The 19634-nt window shown below is 39.7% G+C and overlaps 3 protein-coding genes across 3 annotated transcripts in view; 1 reads left to right on the top strand and 2 right to left on the bottom strand.

The window, feature by feature from the left end:
• The window catches only part of trmt1 (tRNA methyltransferase 1), a 21105-nt gene extending 19002 nt beyond the window's left edge, over positions 1 to 2103 (top strand). Inside the window, exon 16 of the mRNA XM_020643440.3 lies at positions 1029 to 2103. Coding sequence (XP_020499096.2) covers positions 1029 to 1103 — 75 coding nt within the window. The 3' untranslated portion in view covers positions 1104 to 2103. The remainder of the gene's footprint in view (positions 1 to 1028) is intronic.
• On the bottom strand, positions 783 to 15418 carry man2b1 (mannosidase, alpha, class 2B, member 1). The gene is made up of 23 exons (XM_029279304.2): positions 15273 to 15418; positions 14757 to 14859; positions 13402 to 13575; positions 13114 to 13307; positions 12623 to 12755; positions 12364 to 12509; positions 11704 to 11903; positions 11484 to 11604; positions 11061 to 11139; positions 10789 to 10898; positions 10373 to 10480; positions 10132 to 10248; positions 9002 to 9184; positions 8467 to 8564; positions 8264 to 8384; positions 7431 to 7549; positions 7132 to 7233; positions 6807 to 6894; positions 6471 to 6551; positions 6143 to 6367; positions 4788 to 4937; positions 4430 to 4532; positions 783 to 2202 (listed from the first exon to the last, which is right to left on the bottom strand). Exons 1-23 carry the CDS (start codon positions 15411 to 15413, stop codon positions 2099 to 2101), a joined length of 3000 nt encoding a protein of 999 aa, XP_029135137.2. The 5' UTR covers positions 15414 to 15418; the 3' UTR covers positions 783 to 2098.
• A 1261-nt stretch (positions 15419 to 16679) lies between these two features.
• LOC109991808 (heat shock protein 30-like) lies at positions 16680 to 17549 on the bottom strand. Its single transcript, XM_020644206.3, has one exon. The coding sequence runs from the start codon at positions 17361 to 17363 to the stop codon at positions 16743 to 16745; it is 621 nt and encodes a 206-aa protein (XP_020499862.1). The 5' UTR covers positions 17364 to 17549; the 3' UTR covers positions 16680 to 16742.
• Between the last annotated feature and the right edge of the window lie 2085 nt (positions 17550 to 19634).

Raw genomic sequence — 19634 nt, forward strand, 5'->3', positions numbered from 1 at the left:
GACATCTTTGTTGCCTCCTCATATTCTTTTTTTTAATTTGCTTACAGACTCCCCTAACATCATAAAATGAAACTGATTAGGCATCACACACTCTTTTTTTCCCTTTGATTTTCTTGTGTCTTTATTACATAAGATGAAATGCGTCAGGAGATGCCATTGTTTAGCAAAGACAATTGTCTGAGAAATCATCTACTCTGTATTTTACTTGTGAGAAAAAAAGCTGTGTTCTCCTGGAAATGGAAATATAACGAACAACCTGACTCATTTGTTTCCAAGAACAGCAGCAGAGACTAATTAACAGTTTGTCTAGGACTTCATTGCTGAAATTATTTAAATCACTTGAATGTTGGCAGATTGAATTGTCCTGATGCCTGCAGACTCGCCCTAATGACAACTATTGTTATTAATTATGAATTACTCAGAAGTGCGCGTGCTAAAAACACACAAACTAGAGATCATACCCAGCTACAAAACAAATTCAAATGCATAGTGACAGAAAGGTTGAAGAGATCCAATTGAAAGCAAATGATGTGAAGAATCTCAACCTTGACGCTGTGGAGGGGTTTGCGTGTCCTGGTGAACCTGGGAGCTGTGTTGTCGGGGGCACTAGCCCCTGGTAGGGTCTCGCAAGGCAAAGTGGTCTGGGGGGGAGAGACCGGACTAAGTTCAACAAAACCCCTAAGAAGCAAAAATGGGAACCAGTCACCTCAAGGGAGAAATCTATGAATTTCCACATTATGAGATGTGTGATGAGCCTTTCAATAGAGAGTCTGCAACCCATATTTAATCTCAGCCTTTTTATTTTTTTCAATGATGTACAGTCTTTTACAAAATCATCAATCAACATATTAAAAATAAACCACCCACTGAGTAATAAATGTTAAACACTGGAATCATTAACAGCATTGCATGCTTTTCTGAGGATGTCGCCAATGGAAGTCTAAAAGGGAGACAAACAGTTACTTCTATAAATCCTGAGGATCAATAAGCGTCCCTGAGAGTTGTGTTCTTGTGTTTTTTCTTTAAAGGGAACATGCGACCATGGAGACAAATGCTGCTACTCCCATGACCTGAAGAAGACTAATGAGGAGAAAATGGAATAATTCACTTTTTTTTCCCTTTTTTTTTTTAAAGTACATTTATTTCTGTTTTATTGGCTTCATGCAGCCTGGATGAGGTAAACATGACTAATGGCAATCCAATTCTATTTAGCTGGAAAGAGAAACCTAAGAGCAGTTAATCCGCAAGATGTTGCTAAGCAGGAGACTTTTTTTTTTACTTCTACAGCTCGTTGTTTCAGTCCAATAAAGACCTTGTGCTGACTTTTTCTGTTCTTTACTTATTCTTTTGGCAGTCTCATGAAAGTGGTTGCCTTTGACCTTCGAGTTCAAGAAGTAAAATTGTCTTGAGACTTATTTGATGTAAATACATTTTTGTAGTAAGTCAATGAAAGTCTCCAGGTTCAGAAAAAACCTTGGAAACTTTATTTTACCTGAAGGGTCTTTGGCAACATATTTGTGGTTCATCAGTATTTGTACAGACATGTCGCTGTAAAAATAAACACACAGTTAGGAATCATTCACTTTATCAGCTGCTTGATGATCAGTATAAAAATCATTTTCAAATATTTACATTTTGGTAACAATACAAAGATTACGGTAATTGACTGATTGTCAGACAATCAGTTCAAGTTGGCACCAGATATTTTAAAGGATTTGTGTGATTGTGGACGAACTGAGAAGACCTTAAGTTGAAACAATGAACAAAAATGTGTTTTGGAGTTGTGTTAGTATTTTGGATGTTTCTGCTGCACAAAAGGCAGCTTCAACAAATCTATACATAGAAGGAACACTTCTAACACTGCTCATAGTGTTAAACGTTTTGTTAAGGAAGTGGTCGTCTGTTTGTGCTTACTCGCTCCAAACCAAGCTGTGTGAACTCAGCCTCTCGTTCTGTCATCACTCGTGTCCTGTACATTCGAGTAGAATTGTCTTTATCTAATCCGAAAGAAGCGAAGAGGCCACAAGAATTTAGATTGCATTGCTGACACTGAATCATCCTTTAAAAAAAAAAAAAAACAATGGATGAATGTGGTTGGCTACTTGAGGCTGACTCTGAGCAGGAAGGTCCGGATCTCCATGGGCTTCAAGGTCACCTCCCATGGGGAGGGGTCTTGAAACGTCTTCAGCAGGGGCTTCTCACCTAAAAAAATGCATAATACACATATCAAACAAAAGCTTACAAAATGTCTTCACATGGAATCAGTTTCTCAATCAATTATTTCTTTTTAAACCCAGGCACTGTTTTCGCATTATTTAGGTTCTAAATGTCTCGTGGACACAACACGTTTTGAAATCTCTCCTGAATAGCTTACTGCCACAAGATAATCTTAAATGGCTGCTTTGTTATCCCTGAAGTGTCCCAGAATCGTACTTTAAGTGCCTGAAAGTTAGCTTTATCTTTTTTTGTTATCGTAAAACGATCATTGCGTCACCCTTTTCAAAACCACCAGACTCCATTGAGAAAACCAGTGATTTGACCTCACATCACACAAGAGGGTTTTGGTATATTACCAAATCTACCCCATTGTCTTTTAGTGTTACAGTCTTCTGTGTTTAAATGTTAAATTTTAACTTGACAAAATTAGTGTGGCATATAAAAACACTTTATGCAGTGGGTGAAAACAACAACTGTGTTTTGAAAGTAAAACAATAAAGTTATCAATTTTGTCAATGTAGTCTGGGGGCTTTGAAGAGAGCGATGGAACAGCGGTCACTAATCTGAGCTCGTTAGTGTCAAAACCAGCTCTTTTATTTGATGTATATTTGGCATTTAAAATTAAAAAAACGATAAAAGCTCCATTGCTGAATCATCTGTTGTAGAAAATGAGTTTTAAAAACACCCCACAGTTACTAGTTATTAGCTATAAGCATAAAAATGCATTTATGACTCTTTACTTCACTGGCTGCTTGATTAGTCCCTGCAGGGAAAAAAATCTTTATAAAGTTGTCAGTAATTAAGTTGTCTGTGCTTAGCACATGAAAGTTCAAACTGAACCAGGACTATCCTGGTTCAGTTTGAACATTTTAAGTGAACAAGTGCCAAGTGTGCCATCAGTGACTGGCAGCTGGTAGATAAAACAGACACATTTGGCGGCCTGTTCATTTTCGCTATCAGAGCGCAGATTCTCTTCTGGTGACTCTCCCTCCTCTAACAGGAGGTCAAACTTCCAGGCTCAAAGTCGCTCTGTTAGCACCATGTGCTCAGTTGATCTTTGGGATACAGTATTTCTATCATCCAGCAAGATTGTCACAAAAATGTATGTTTAATATTCATGATGTGTTTTAAATGAACTCTCTCTGGTCTTTGTTCTAGTGCGACCAAAAGAATAACATTTCACAATCTATACAAAACCAGGACCGCTGAAGAGAGATAGAAATGTTGAGGGGAGACTGAGAGTAAAGGGCTAGAGTTGGACTTGAACCCACAGCCCCTAAAATGACGATCTGTATATAGGGGGCGGGACATAACTGCTCGGCTGCCCAAAAAAAAAAAAAAAAAACTTTTTTAAGAATCCCCAAAGATCTTAAGACCTTGGCCATTCAGTATGCATTTGCATTTGGGTCCACCTCAGTATACTGAACATTTCAGTATGGATCGGATGCATCCTTTCAGGAAATGAATTGTATTTTACCACCCACAATGCTGTGCGAAATTAAATGTAAATCGTCACGTCACTTCTCCAAATCAAAACAAACGAGCGTGGATTAATTGAATCAATTTTTAATCTAGAGTTAAAGTCCCGACTGAAATCGCTACTTTTAATTAACAACAGAAAATATAAGAAATGTCTGCATTATTATAAAACCTTTCCCCCTCTATTTAAATAATGATTTCACTATTTAATGCGTCTTTATTGGTTTATTTTACTGTCTTTCGTTTGTATTTCCTTTATGTAGCCTACTGTATGTTATTTAATCTGTCTTTTACTTGATTTACATTGTGATATTGTTTTTTGTTTACCTGACTGTATATGCGCATTTCTCTTCTTGAATAAAGCTAAACAAAAAAAAAAAAACGGGTGAATGCGGCCGGTTCGGGAAACGTAAATGACGTCACTTCCATACTGAATGAATCAGACGAAGTAGGAACAAATATCTGCCTACTGTGCGCGCCTACTGAATAGTAGGTACTGAACAGTATACAGCACGGATAGTAGGTACTGCCTACTGAAAGACTGAGTAGGTACTTGGCAATTCGGATACGGCCCTTAATTTGGACACTCCATGTGCCAAGATGACATCTTGGTGTAGTAATGTTAAAGGTCAACAATCATTCATTCGAGTTATTCTCTGTGGTGGAGGAAGTCTCTGAATTGAGCCTTTTTATTTAAGTAATGAAGTCAGTGACAGGTGTAGGTGTTCTGTACCCGACTGTGGTGTCCATTTAAAACGGTTCATCTCGTCTTTCCACTGATTGGCTGAGAGATTGAGTTCGGACACGCCCAACACCTCCAGAGTGGAGAACAGCTTCTACAGGCACAGAACCAAAGACAGGGAGAAAGAATTAACAGTTATGGTCACATATACACCTGCGTTTTTACTTGATTACTTTTGTGTATGAAAATCACATTTTTATAAAATGTCTGAAATGTACAAAGACACAAATTATATATTTTTTATAAAACAAGAGATCCCTGGGTTCTATGAACAGTTTGATGTAAAATCTAAAATATTCAGCATCATAACTTTAATTTCATTTTGTCAGAGTAAGATTGAATATCTGACCTGCAGGTTGACAGTGACAGGCTGAGAGTTCACTTTGCTCTCCCAGCTCTGGAACTGATGCTCAAGCCTCAGCAGTACCGAGTCCTTATCCCACTGAGTGAGTGTTAGCAGGTGGACAGCAGGGGGCAGCGCAGCCTGCAGCCCTGAGAACTACACATAACAGAGGACAGGGAGACAGAGGAAGGATAGTCAATGTGCCGTAACTCCAGTCATAAAGGCTGCATAACAAAAACATGTAAGAGCCTATTTGTTCATTTATATGCGTCACCAATTATTACTCCCTCTAAAAACCTGTCTGCACAACTCGAGCTAAAATCAACAACCAGCTCAGACTACTCTCCTGAGAACGTTAGCGATGAGAACAACAACTTGTGAAAATGCAAATATGTACAAAGCAGGACAGAAGTCAGTAAGAATTAGAAAACAAAGAGCATGATAGGAATTAAAAAGTCCTGCTTAAATCTCCAATAATGCAAAAACTTTCTAATTTAGTTTATCAGCCAGACTGTTTATTAACACATTGGTTATGTCACATTATTTCTCTCGTCCTTCTTTAATTCTGGTGCCCACAATTTGGATAAAAACAGAAGCACTGATATTCAAATAGATAAAACAGACAGAAAATAATGTTAAAATGTATGGTTAGAGGACAGACTTTTCATAAGAATACTGTTCAACATCAAGTTTATTTTAAGCATTCTGCTTGTTGACCATATTTATGTTACAATACAGTAATAAAGTATTGTTTTGTAAACATATATTTTTAAAGTGTCAATTTCAAACGACTGTTCACCATATATATATATATATATATATATATATATACACACACACATTTATTTTAGTTGCTGTTCATTTAAAGTTATTATTCTATTGTAGTTATTCTTTAAAAAAAAAAAAAAAAAAACTACAAGATGGCAACCAACTTACCTTGAATCTCAAATACCAATCTCTGCCCTGAGCTCTGAACCTCACTTTTCCTCAAACCAATGCATTGCTGGTAATAGCAAGTGTTTAATACATTTGTGGTGATATATTTAGGAGAACTAAAGAAGAAAGGGAAATTCTGTGTGGTAGTTTGATTCGATTACAAACATACAACAGACAAAGCATTAACGTTTAGAGATGTCTGTTCATGTAGATTTTGCAGAGGGCAAACAACACCTTCTTATACGTTTGTCACTTTCTTATGGATTATGGACCAGTCCCTCATTCAAGGTCTGCAGAAAGAAACTCGTCATCAGAGCCAGGATGCACCCGACACTTTTACACTGTCACAGACCAGAACCCCTTCAAAGACCCTGAGTGTGGAAACAATAAAAGTAAACATGTCGCTCTGATCCTCCACCACTCACCTCCAGTTTAGTGTTTGGGTGCAGATCGCCATCAGTGAACGTCAGCAGCGGCTGCAGTACCATCTCCTGGGCCAGGGGGCGGTGTGCGTCAGCTGCGCTTGGCGGGCGGTCGAGGGAGAGAAGGAGGCGACCCCGGACCACCAGCCCCTCAGGGAAGATGTGAGAGGTTTCGTTGAGAGGCTCTCCAACGCCACGGACGTCATCGTACAATAGCCGGCGGTGGAGCTGAGAGGACGGAGGAGTGGGGGGGGGACGGAGAGACTTGATTACTCTTCAACTGCCTGGAAAGGATCAGCCGTGTGTCTGTGTTTGTGTGTGTGTGTCTCACCATGATCTCCAGAGAGCCGTTGTGGAGGCTTCCTCCTCCTTGAGAGCGATCGGTCACCACAGTGAGTTGATCCGTGTCATCCTGAAAACACAAACACACATACTAACTGAGAATGAATCAAAACACTAAAGACTGAGGAAGAAGAAAAAAAGTTGCATTTGGAAAGACCAAGGAGACAAGAATGAAAATATTAATCCTTTACTGGAAACCTTCAAACATCAAAAATCAGCAAAAAAATAAAAAGGCTTCTATTAAAACCTGTTTAGTTTTTAACAAATGAGTCACTACTAGTAGCTTAAAAAGTGGAATTGTTTTGGAGACACCTTTCACACACACCTTGATAAAGGCCCGTGAGTTGATGGGGTAATAGTTTCCAGCGATGGGCTCTGACTGCTTCAGGTTCCAAGTCGGCCTGAAATCTTTCCTTCAGGACAAAACAAGAAACAAAAACACGTATCCGAGTGTCCCGATGAGACACAGTAAGTCCTGTACCACATTTTATTTACATTCTTCTTTTAAATACACATTCTGCTATCTGGTGGAATATTTTGCCATCATAGCCTCGACTAACTTCTAAAACTTTGCCAAATGTAAATAGTAGGAGCTTTATTTCTTCATTTAAAAAAAAAAAAAAAAAAAAAAAAAAAAGAGTTCAGCATACTTTCTCTGCAGCACCTCTCTGCCATTGGAGTCCGTGTAGAAATATTCATCTGTTTGAATGCTGGTGTCGAAGCGAGTGATCACCTCCTTCCCCAGGTCATCACTAATAGATTAAAAGAAAAAAAATGTGACAGATGAAGAAATACTTTTTTTGTCTCCAAAATTAAGTGATACAAAAAAAGGAAAACAACAATTACTTATAGTCAAGAAAATAACATATTGTTATATCAATGTGCCGATATACAATTTGTGCAGAAAACTATAAACCACTGTCGTGCATATGTGACGATTCACACTCACTCAATGGGCAGCGGTCCGACTGTCCACTCCAGCTCCAGAGCTCTGCTGTCGCTATAGAGACGAACCACCTGAGACACCCAGGGAGAGAACCACTGCCTCACCTCCTGAACAACAGGAGTCTGCAAGAAGGAAACCACACAAATAATCATCTTTTTTTTTTTTTTTTTAAATCAACTTTCTACCATTAACTTTTGCCAATTACTGAAACTTAAACATATCCTGTAACTTTCTACTTAACATAGTCATTGTGACATAGTCCATTTGCTTCAGTACAATTATTTTCAAGCCTTAAGTTTGGCATTTCAGTCGTCACTTTTTTGCTGTTTTGGAGCAAGGAGTGTGGATTCAGATTGCCACAATCTCTACAGGTGTGCAGTTGCCCTAAAGCATACCTAGCTTGTCTATTTAATCTAAATGAGACCATGATCAAATAAAATCTAAAACTCTGCATTAAAGAAGACTATTAAAAAAGTGATTTAGAACATAAGCTCATTAGGAAAATGTTTACTGAGGTAATAAATCATCAGACATCGGTTCATTACTTTTCATGACTTTTTGAGTCTTCAGCTGAATCTCCCCCTGCTGGTAGTTATAAAGAATGCATTTAAGGCACTACAGTGTTGCATTCGTTTGGAAACCCAGAAGCTATGTCCTGTTTCTTTCTTTTTTTTTTTTAAATAATGTCTATCATTTAAAATCACAGATCTTGGCATCTTGAGTGTCCTAACAGATACAAACAGCAGGCACCCTAATGATTAGGGATGTCATACTACTACTGACGTCAAAAGGATTATTTATGAGTCATTACAAGGTGATGGAGCTGTGTATGTTACCTGAATGCTCTCAGTCTTTGCCGTCTTGCTGATGATGAAAGGTGTTGAGGAGTTGGGTCTGAAGATGTAGGCACCTGAAGGCTGGTTGCTCGCTGCGTTATTACCGTCACTGGCATTGTACCTGCATAAACACATTCTAACAAACGTAAGACGAGTGATCTGCAGGCGAGTTTCTGTGTACTGCTATCACAGAAGACACTAACCAGTAGAAATTCTGCGTCAGTTTAATACTCTGCTTGGTCTCCAGGTTGCTGAGGCTGCTCAAGAGGCCAGTTTCAGGGTCAAAGGTGGCTTGCAGGAACTGGAACACATGGGACATAAAAAAATCCCTCTGTTTTCAGACTAGAAATCAACCTACTTTTTTTTCAGGCAAATAAGGATAATAAATGCACACAAATCAGTTTAAAACGTACAAAGTGCACAGGATAAGCTGTTGAGTAAGCACTTGTTAACAGTTGTGTTTTTGAAATCCTTGTTTTTGTGAATGTATAAGCTGCTTTTATAACACAATAATTACAATCCTCAGGAGTTCATGAAACAATTGATGCAGTTTTACCAGTAGCCATAAAACAAAAGCATGAAGAGCAAGACTTTCACACGATCTCTATCTGTCTTCTGATTTTCAAGTTTTGTTTGTGAATTCTCTGAAATTAAAACCATGTTTTTTTTTATTTTTATATACACTTATTCTCTGTGCTGTAGCATGAAGCAGATGCATCACATTTCGGAGGTAAAAACCTTGTTCTGGATGCTGGTGGTCGGTTGGTTGTGTGTGGAGGCTGGTGGAGGCCCGCCCTTAAGCAGCGACACAGAGTAGATGGTGAAGCCCAAAGGAGGAGCCTGCACCTGGAACAGCAGCTCGTTGACGGCGAAGCCTCGGTTTCTCCTCACATCCCGCGTGGCTGCAGACACTGGAACCACCTGGAACACAAACACGGGGAGAAGACATCGTGTTCACATTTTAAGTCGGTAAGAAATGTCAGAAAATACTTTATAGTCTTCATATGAAAGGAAACATTATGTGCGTCTGCAGGGCTACTTCTAAAAAGGAATGATTTTCCAGAATCTGGATTGTTTTATGAAATCCAGCCGTTCAAATACTACACTGACATCAGATGTTGTCATCAGTCAAAGCTTTGCAAGTCTGATGATGTGAGGATTGCATAATGTAGTACGAGTTTATTATGAATGTTACAGCCACAGAAAACTTCTGTGTAATTTATAATCTTCCCAAGCATGACAAAAACTGTTCATATATAAAGTGTGTATTCCTACGGAAGCCCTGAGGGACAAGTAAACTCAAAACTTTATAATCTTGTGTTCATGATTTATACAATAGAGGATGTATAATTTTTCTTGCTACATTTCTTCGTCTATAAAATCTCTTTGAAACAAATCACATACTGTATGAAGACCTTGGCACATGTAGAAGTCAGAAAACAAAGCGCTTCAGTCCTCTTTCTGCACATATTGTATTAGTCCACACTCTCTTGTTGTCAAAATGAGTATTTCAACAAAAAAAAGGCCAGATTTACTCAATTTAATTATTGTTTTTTTTTTAACGAGCAAAAATGTTTTTCAACAGTTACAGAAGTGAAAAACCTTTTTAAGGAATTTAGATTATTATCCACCTGCCCTCAAGTGATAAACACAAGAGGAAAGACTGTTGAATAATGGAACTTTGTTGCTCACTTGCCTTTCAAGTCATAAAAAATATATATATTTTCACCGATTTAAAAGCTGGTTAAGCAGCTCCAGTTAATCACAAAGTCAAATATTCTGATTGCAGATTGGGGATACATGGTGTTACTTACATCATGTGTCTGATGCTGATGCTAGTGCTGCCAAACACACACACACACACTTACCTGGCAGTCAACAGCTTTGCCGTTGGCATCCGATACAGCATACGCTGTTCCATTGACTGGCAGCCTGACCGACCAAGTGACGGGGTGAGCGAGAGGGTTGTACACATTAACTGAGAACTGAGAGTGAGAGCGATATAAAGAGAAAGGGTTAGGGTTGAGCATCATAATAAGTTTATTTTTTACATCTAGTGGAAAAAATAAATAAACAAAGGGGTCCCAATAATGTGTGTGTGTGTGTCACCTTGTTGCTGGATTCAGTGAGAGGACACACACTGATGTTGAGGTTGTCACAGTAGACTCGCTCAGCAGACGAGCCGCTCAGAGCAGCCAGACTGTTACTGACCAACACCTGACGGAGCGATAAAAAACAAAACAAATTTTCATCCACAATTAGAACTACAGAGACAATGGAAATATATCAAATTAAAACCGCAAGCGGTGCCCTCACACCCCTGTGCATGTGGGGGTGTGTCGCGACCACGGGGAGAACGGCATATGCCACTCATACGCGGCATATGCCATAGCATATGAGTGGCATATGCCGTTTAGGTCAACTCATGTGCTGCTGGCACATGGCGCGGCATATGAGGCATATGCCACACAGGACAAGACCGGCATATGCCCGAAGCTTTAGTTTCTTTGTGAAGATTTAGTTACCTGACAATGCTGCCAGCCTGTAGCGAGCCTCCTGGCGTAGTCGTTGGCAACGTGTTGTTTCTCTGTGCCTGACACAGCATCATGGTGCTGAGCCACAGCCATGGCTTTCTCTGACAGAGAAGAATTAAGGACATTTCTGGTGAGTTATTCTGCTATTTGTAATATGGCAGAATCTTTTCTCACTCAAGTATAAACATGACCACTAGATGGAAACTACTTCCCTCCTGACTGGTCAGTGCCATTAGTATGAAGTAAGACAAAACAAAACTCACTCATGGTCTGGCTGTCTCCGTTACCAAAAGGCCCATTCTTGGAGACTGGACCACCGAGTACTTCCAGCTGGTTACATGTCTGCAAAACATAAATCACAGTCACACTGTCTCAAGAGTCTTTAGACCTTTTTCATCACAGATCAGTGTATTTAGAATTTTAGAAACCGATTTGACATTGTTCACCTGCAGTCGCAATGATCCCATGTTTAGCTGTGTTTGATGAATTCTGCTCAGTCAGTTTGGGTTTACCGACTTTCAAATAAGTTGCTTCGTGAAATCTTTCACTTATGTGTCCTCTGTTTAAAGGTATTTTCACTGCATATCTACTATTCTTTATGCTTTGAATGTACAGGCAGTATTTGGATGTTGGCTTTGATAACAATAAATATGCTTTTCAACTGGAGGCGTGGAACTGAAAACTACCTGCAGGTTGCTGTTGCTGACCCTCTCATAACGTTTCAGTGCCGGTCGGCTGGTAAAGTAGCCGGTCCAGAAGTCATGAGCATCGTCGGCATAGGGGAAAAAATCATCCGTCTTCAAAGCCCTGGGTTAAAAAGACTAAGACGTTATAGCACAATGGGTACAATTCAAAAATTGTTCCTCAAACCAGCACATTTCCCTGTTCATTTAGAGTTCACCGTACCAGCTGAGGTTTGCTCTGTGCAGCTCCTGCAGGTAGCAGGAGGGGGTCGAGTAGAGCACATTGACTTTGATGCCATTCGCCTGCTGGGCGTTAACGTAGTGGATCAGCTTGTCCAGATTTTTGTACCACAGGTTGGCGTTCTCATACTGGAAGTCTGATCCCATGGTCATGATAATGTGATTGGTCTTATACACCTCAGACTGAAGGAGAAGAACGTTGAGGAGAATTAAAAAGGTATGATCAAACGTGAGCATGGCCAGGAAGTGAATGTCCCAATCTTATCGTTAAAGTTAAAAAAAAACTTTTCTTTACTACATTCCCTTTAAAATAAATGCTAGCTGATATCACACCTGTCAGGATACACTTGTGATCAGGTTCAATTCAAGGGCCTGCTATCGCTAAGGCCCAAGATCACAGGCACGTGTAACAGAATCACTTAACGTGATGTCATCATTTATTACTTACAACTCAATAGGTCAATGTAGTCACTTTTTATAAATGTTATTGAACCATTGATCATTACACTAATACTGACTCCTGCTCAGAGTTCTTGTGCAGTTTTATTTATTAGGCATAGTTTATTAAAGATTGCAGCTTTTACTCATATGAGCCCCTATGAGATATAGTGTTGATGTTAAGGTGAGTGGGTGTGTCTCTAACCTGACTGCCAGCGATGGTGAGGAAGCGATTCACCACATCATTGACATTATAGTCCTCCAGGTCAGGGTCGTCTCTGATTGGTGGGTCATCACAGGACTGATCCCAGCAGAAGCCTTCAGGGGGGTTGTACCCATTGGGAAGGATCCCTTAAAAAAAAAAGAAAAAAAAAGAAATGACCTCGTCATGCACCTTTTTCCAACAGATAATGGAAAGAAAAATTGTTTAACAATTATTTGGTTAAGTGCAGGTCTTTTGTTACCAGTAAAGAGGTCTGCTATGGGGGGCGTGAGGCTGTCAGAGGCTCTCCACAGAAGCTCCTGCTCCTTCGCGATCATCCTGTGACGCCGATCCTGGTAGTCCAGACGTCCAAAGAAGAAGCCGTCATACCCCATCTTGTTCAAAACACACAGGACACGGTTAGGCTGAAGCTCAGACATAAATCAAACAAACTTAGGTGGATTAAAAATTCAAAGGAACCGCTTCTGATTTTGGTAAATATGCAGCTTTGCTTACTTGATGAGAATCAAAGCAGAAGATGAATACCTCTCGCTGGTCTGTACAGCTAAGTGAATGCTAAAACATGCTTAGCTTAGCATAATGACTGGAAACAAGGGGGAACTAGTTCACCTCTTTGTGCAGGTAGCAAACTCTGCCCGCTAGCACCTTTAATACTAAATTACTTCTCATTTTTATTTTGACCAGATACAAATCTGATCTCATTTGTTGGACTGCCTCTTTAAGATAAACTACCTGCGCAAACATGGAGGCGTGTTCACGAGCGTGGCCAAAGGGGTCTATGTGCCAGGCGACACGAGGGCGACCACAAGGACCGAAAGTCTCGTTGAGGAACCTCAGGCCCATCGTCATCTGGTCGATGACAGCGCTGTAGTGAGTGGTGGCCTCGTCACTCATGCACCAGCCCCCGTTGACAAACTCCAGACGGCCTGAAGGCAAAAAGGAGGAATCAGGTAAAAATGTTTCTCCAGGTTACGGAGGAGAACCCTTGTAGTGGAAAGGTAGAGTTTTTGGTTGATGCACCTTCATTAACAAGCTGTTTGACGGTCTGCTGCATGCTGGCGCTCTGCTGTTTCCACCAGCGGTAGAAGAACGCTGTCTCCACATAGATAAACCTCCGGTCCGGGTTCTTTAAGAGCTGATCCACCACAGAGTCCAGGATGTACTGCACTCCTGCATGCTGGATGTCATTACGATCTACACACAGATACACAGATACACAGAGACACACACACACACACACACACGCACACGCACACGCACACGCACACGCACACGCACACGCACACGCACACGCACACGCACACACAGCAGACAAAGGCAAAAGTGTGTCGAAGGTTTGACTGATACTCAAATGTATTTACAATAATATATGAAACATTTCACCTTCTCTGTAAAGATGTTTCCATGGCAACATTTCAGAAACACTATGGATGACCTTTTTAAATCATTTTCAAGTTTTTTTAACCATAAAACTTAACACTCATGTGCACCCATGCACTTTTCCACAGCAGGTGATCTCTGTTTATAGAACCACTAAAGGTCAAAAACAGATGGTGGATCTCTATAAAAAAGAAGGGAGACATGTGATGCTGAAGCAGACAAGCTGGTCACTGAATCACTCTCTCGCATTATAAAGAAGTGTTATCACAGTGTTTGTTAGTGAAGATGGCTGACAGAAGTCACATGACAGGACATTAAAAGGATTGTTTTCAACCTGCTTTGTTGAGAAAACAAATTGTAAAAATGAAAAGTGTTATGTAAAAGCCTTTATAAATATGTAACGGTGATTTCCTTTTAGGGTTTTATGATTGTAGAGATGGAAACATGACATGAGTCTAGGTGCGGTGCTGAATTGAACACGATTTAGTTGCGCTCTCTCTCTCTTAGAGAGGTGAAATGTGCAGCAGAATTTTAAAATGATCCGACAGAAAGTTTACTTTGATCTGTCGGAGAAAAAGCTGCCTCAAGGTTCACATTGGTACTCTGAAAGATGAATCGCAATAATATTGTGAGCGTCAGCAGCTGTAGAGCAAGATTTTTGAAATGGAGGACGCACCACCCTCTCTTAAATCGGAGGTGTGGAAGCATTCCCTGCTTCCCCAAGACAGAAAATGAAAGAGGTGAGAAGATAACAGACAAAAGACAAAAGATGTGTGCAAATATTGCGAGAAGACTCAACTAGTGTAACTTGTGGACAGGTTTCGCACTAGATAACATATCACAGCTTTTGCAGCCTACTTTATACTTCTTAGGCTTTCAGTGTTCAACTACTAAACCAGTGCTGTCAAAGAGTGAACTACAGAAGTACAGGAAACAGACCCTTGATATCATGCATATTAAATAAGTGCTTAAATGGCTTCTCATGTGTTACTGACCTCCATAGTAATACTGGTCAACAGTCTTGAGCCAGCCGACATCATCGTGTGTGTGAGGGACCAGGTGGACGTTCAGCATGTCTGGCTTGGTGGCATGACATGACTACACACACACACACACACACACACACACACACACACACACACACACACACACACACACACACACACACACACACACACACACACACACACACACACACACACACACACACACACACACACACACACACACACACACACACACACACACACACACACACACACACACACACACACACACACACACACACACACAAAAACACACTTAATAGGATGGCTACTGCACCACACAGTCAGTACAAGTAATATAGAGATACACGAGTACAAGATTAGTTCCCCAAAACAAAATGTCAAAGCAGATCATTCGTATGAAACTGAAAGTATCCCTAGCAGGAAATCAGAAACTTACTTTATCATGTAAACATTTTTTTTTAATAAAAGTAATAACACATGATACATGTAAAATGAGCTGACCTCGTATCCGCAGGTAGAAGTTTGTTGTGTGTCCTGGCCCAGAGGAAAACTTAAAACCCCATAGAGGAGGAAGAAGAGGACAACAGCCAGCTGCTGCTGCTGCTGCCTGGACGCCATGTTGAAAAAATGAAAAGTTATCATATGACTTCTGTTTATATTCGGTGGAGTCACGTGACGGGACCTCCCAATGGAGTGGACGGGAGGAGGCTGTGCCCTCATTTCAGACTCTCAGGCAGCAGGGACGAGAAACGAAACCGCGGGCAGAACGATGCTGAAGTCAAAGTAAGATGTGTCACTCCGTAAGAAGCAATGTAAAGCCAATCTTCAAGTACGGTTACGTTGTTGGTGTCGTCTTTAGTGGGTCCTATTGCTGAAAAGTTGTTGCAGAAAATATTGATATCATACTAATGAAAGGCCAATATGTAAATACTATGAATTGTAGAACATCCTAATTCGAGCTGCAATTAATTAATTCCAATTATTTATTGTTAATGTTTTTATATTTTTGTTGATTATTAGGCCTATATTTTACTTGGAAATGTATCAAATTGACGAGTTAATGTTGTTATTTCTTTTAATCCAAAGGAATTTAAAAGAGAAAGGGGGTCTATAGACTTTATATTTTCTATTTTGAGTAGAACTGTGTTTCGAATAGGTGTGATATCTGACTGTTAGGGAAGCCAAAAGCTGATTTCTTGAATTGTTTTATTTGGTTTGTCTCCCCATAATGAATCTGCTTTAACTGTTAAACAGCCATGCTACAGCATTCATGCTTTAAATAATAACAATGTTTCCATAACTTTACCTGAAAATTGTAGCAAATCCTTATCAATTTTAGCCCTTTTATTGTTATTTCTTAAAATGTGGGGATGTTTCATGTTGGCCTATTAGTAGTTAGCACAAAAGATACGGTTCAGATTTTTCTAAAATTTTTTCTAGCTGAGAAATTCATTTGAAAATAACAAACTATATATTCAACTCAAAGTAGCTGTGTTACATTTCTATAAATTCATAGATTCTGTGGGACACAGAAAGTAATTATCCCCAGAGACAATGATATGCAGGAAATACTATGACATATAATTTGGCCGCTCTTTCTCCCTGAAATGATATCACAACACATCGGATGTCCATTATTAAAGTGTGTGTTCTCTTCTGTGTCGTTGTGTTGGGTTCAGTCTCAGCAGTGTGACTGTCCCAGTTTTTATACTCATACAACATATTGGGGAAATGTCTCATTAGAAACTGGACATGATGTCTTTTAACAATGAGCACATAGGGAAAGGATAAGGAAATACATTAAAGCAACTGAAAATGCTCATACAAATAAATAAAAAAATAAGATACACAAAAAATGATTTTTTTAATGTTTGCATTCAGGAAACACAGTTGTTCATCATTTAAAACTTGTATAAAACACAATAACTCCACAGAGTAACAACGTCATGTAGATGAGTCCATGTTTTCAGGTTAGTCCTGTGTGCTGTTGGGTGTCTCTGTGCTGCTGCCTTCTGTGTGTGAACACACACTCTGCTGTGTTTCCTCCTCTAACCTCCTCTTGATAGTCAGCTCTCTCTCAGCTCTCTCAACACATGGAGCTTTGGCCTCCTGGATGTGGAGCCTTCCGTCTGGAGCCAGGTAGCAGGTGACGGCTTCAGGGTTCAGGCCTTCAGGCAGATCAAACTCCTGTCTGAACTCCCGGAGTGTGTAAGAGAAGCAGCCTTTCCCGTCCTCCTGCTTCTTCTCTGTCTTCCCGCTGACTCTCAGCTTCTTGCCCACCTGCCTGACAGACAGCTCCTCTGGGGAAAAGCCTTCAGTGTCCAGAGTCAGGCCAAAGTGCGCTCCCTCTTTGTCCAGCTGGTAGGAGACTGGTTTTATGGCCACACTGGTTTGGAAAGGCTCTGTCTCCTCCAGGACATTTTGTTGAAGTTTGTCCATTATCTGCAGCCTGCTGTGGAGCTCCTGTTGGTTTCTCTGCAGTAGATCCTCCTGGTAGAACAGAGGTTTGACCTCTGGCCACAGACTGCCAACAGGCCAGTAAGAGTCCATAAAAGGACTGAGGGCAGACTGGAGTCCATGAGTGCACAGCATCTTCAGTGAGTAGAGTCTTCTTGTTGTGAGATGAAACTCTGTTAAAGTGTGTGTTCTCTTCTGTGTTGTTTGTGTTGCGTTCTGTCTCTGCAGTGGGACTGTCCCAGTTTTTATACTCTGACTGGAGGAGCTCCAGAGTGTTCAGGAACTTTCCTGTCATTACCACAGCTTTCCACTTGGAGGAGCTGTGACTCAGAGTTGGTGATTTCACTGTTAATTCATCTTTGATCTGGAGGTTTTCCAGTTACATTCGATGCTAAATTTGACAGCTGCAGTCAGACAAACGCTGAATAGAAAAATTACATATTGCAAGATATATTTTCAAAACATATATATTCTGTTATTGTTTGTCACAGTCCTATTTCAAACTCCTATTTTAAAATGTATCATCATTTTACACTTTTATAAAACACAATAACTCCACAGAGTAACAACATCATGTAAATGAGTCCATGTTTTCAGGTTAGTCCTGTTGTTTGTCACTGTGCTGAATATTTCATATATTAAATGTGCCTCAACACTTTTCATGGATGTCTCTGGGGATTCTTAGCAGCAGATGTTTTAACTTTAAAATGATCCCTCTGTCCCAACAGTCAATCAAATGATCTTTTCTATTGTTATCAGACAGGGGATATCAATCAATCAATCAATCAATCTCTATTTGTAAAGAACCAATTCATATATCTCAATACACTTTACAAAAGAGCAGATAAAAGACCTTACTCTTTAATATATTATATTATAAAAGCATGTATGACAATAAGAGACATGTTTAATTTAACAGAATGACAGTTATAGGGGGACTCACAGCATGCTTATAACTTTGAAGGTCCATACAGTGATGTAAATGTACAGTATGCTGAACATAACATGACAATATGGAGAGATTGATGAAAAGAACAGCAAACAGAAGCACAAACTCATCAACATTAGACTCCTCAGAGACAGCTAGTGTGGAGGCACATTTGATAAATTAAATTTTCCCATGTAAAAATGTCTTTTTATGTAAATTGTTGTTAAGTGTTTTATGTCTGAAACACTGTAGTTGTTCTGCTGCCTGTCTTGGCCAGGACGCTTTTGTAAATGACATTTTTTTTTTCCTGGTTAAATAAAGGTTAAATGAAATAAAAATAAATATTATTAAGATTAAAAAAAAAAGAAGCTGTTTACAAGAATATAGCTAAACATATTAAATCATAAACACAAAACATTGTGTCTAATATCATTTATTTTAATAGAATTACTAATAGTCCTACTATTATCCTCATATCCGTGTCTGACTATGGGACACTAAAGTGTTGAAAATCAGGCCACTAAATTTAAAAGGACCTTTTACTGTTTATTTATTTTTTAATATGGAGACACAATTTGTGCACCTGTGAACAGGTAAGAAGAAGTCAACATCTAATTTATTTTGTGGGCTACTTGAATTAGGATTATTTTGATAGGCCTATGTCTGTTTGGACCAGGTGATATCATTTGGATAAAACGCGTCCAGGTGAGACCTGACAGTCCGAACAGACATGGTTTTAGAATGGACCACAACATTCTATGGTTGCTATGGTTTTTCGGTGCATAATTTCTAAATGACTTACATTCAAACTCACAAAATCCCCAAACGCTCAGAAAAGTACACACAGATTTTCTTGCTGCCTCAAAGCGAACAATTTCTTCCAAAAAGAAGCTCAAAAGACGACTTTTCCACCTGGACCTTCACTGACGACCTGCCCTGACCAAACCCCTGTTTTTACATCAACAAAGTAAGATTTGAGCTACTTTTTAAACCCTGCTTTTTGCCCCGAAGAACCCCAAAATTCCCATGTGTAAATATTATTAAAGTAGCTCACATTAGTAAGAACTGATGTGTGTCCGGATTCTAAAAGAAAAAGAAAAGAAACATTCATCAGTGATGAAGGTTCCAATGAAAAAAGTATGTGTGTGTGTGAGTTTGTGTGTGTGTGTGTGTGTGAGTTTGTGTGTGTTAAAAAGTAAGAGTTACAATACAGGGGCGCCAGATAGCGTAGTGGATATGTCACAGGCCCCATGTACACAGGCCATAGTCCTAGTCACAGCAGCTGTGGGCTCGAATCCAACCTCTGCCCTTTGCAGCACGTCAACTCCAACTCTTTTCTCCGAATGTTTCCTTGTCTCTCTTCAGCTGTCCTATCCAGAGAGACAAACATTGCTGAAAAAATATCTTAATGAAAAAAAAACAATACAAATGTGGGACTTGGATACAAATACAAGTTCTGAAGTGCTAGTTTAGGTATT

This window comes from Labrus bergylta, chromosome 1, assembly GCF_963930695.1.
Source record: "Labrus bergylta chromosome 1, fLabBer1.1, whole genome shotgun sequence".
NCBI lineage: Eukaryota > Metazoa > Chordata > Actinopteri > Labriformes > Labridae > Labrus > Labrus bergylta.

What these genes read in the sequence shown, in the direction of transcription:
- man2b1 (XM_029279304.2), bottom strand. Translation starts at nt 15,413, where the DNA reads ATGATAACTTTTCATTTTTTCAACATGGCGTCCAGGCAGCAGCAGCAG. An exon ending in CAAAGACTGAGAGCATTCAG is followed by an intron (nt 7,550 to 8,263) that starts GTAACATACACA and finishes TCCTTCTTGCAG; the next exon opens with ACTCCTGTTGTTCAGGAGGT. An exon ending in ACTCACGGGCCTTTATCAAG is followed by an intron (nt 6,552 to 6,806) that starts GTGTGTGTGAAA and finishes TTGTGTTTTCAG; the next exon opens with GATGACACGGATCAACTCAC.
- LOC109991808 (XM_020644206.3), bottom strand. Translation starts at nt 17,363, where the DNA reads ATGCTGTGCACTCATGGACTCCAGTCTGCCCTCAGTCCTTTTATGGAC.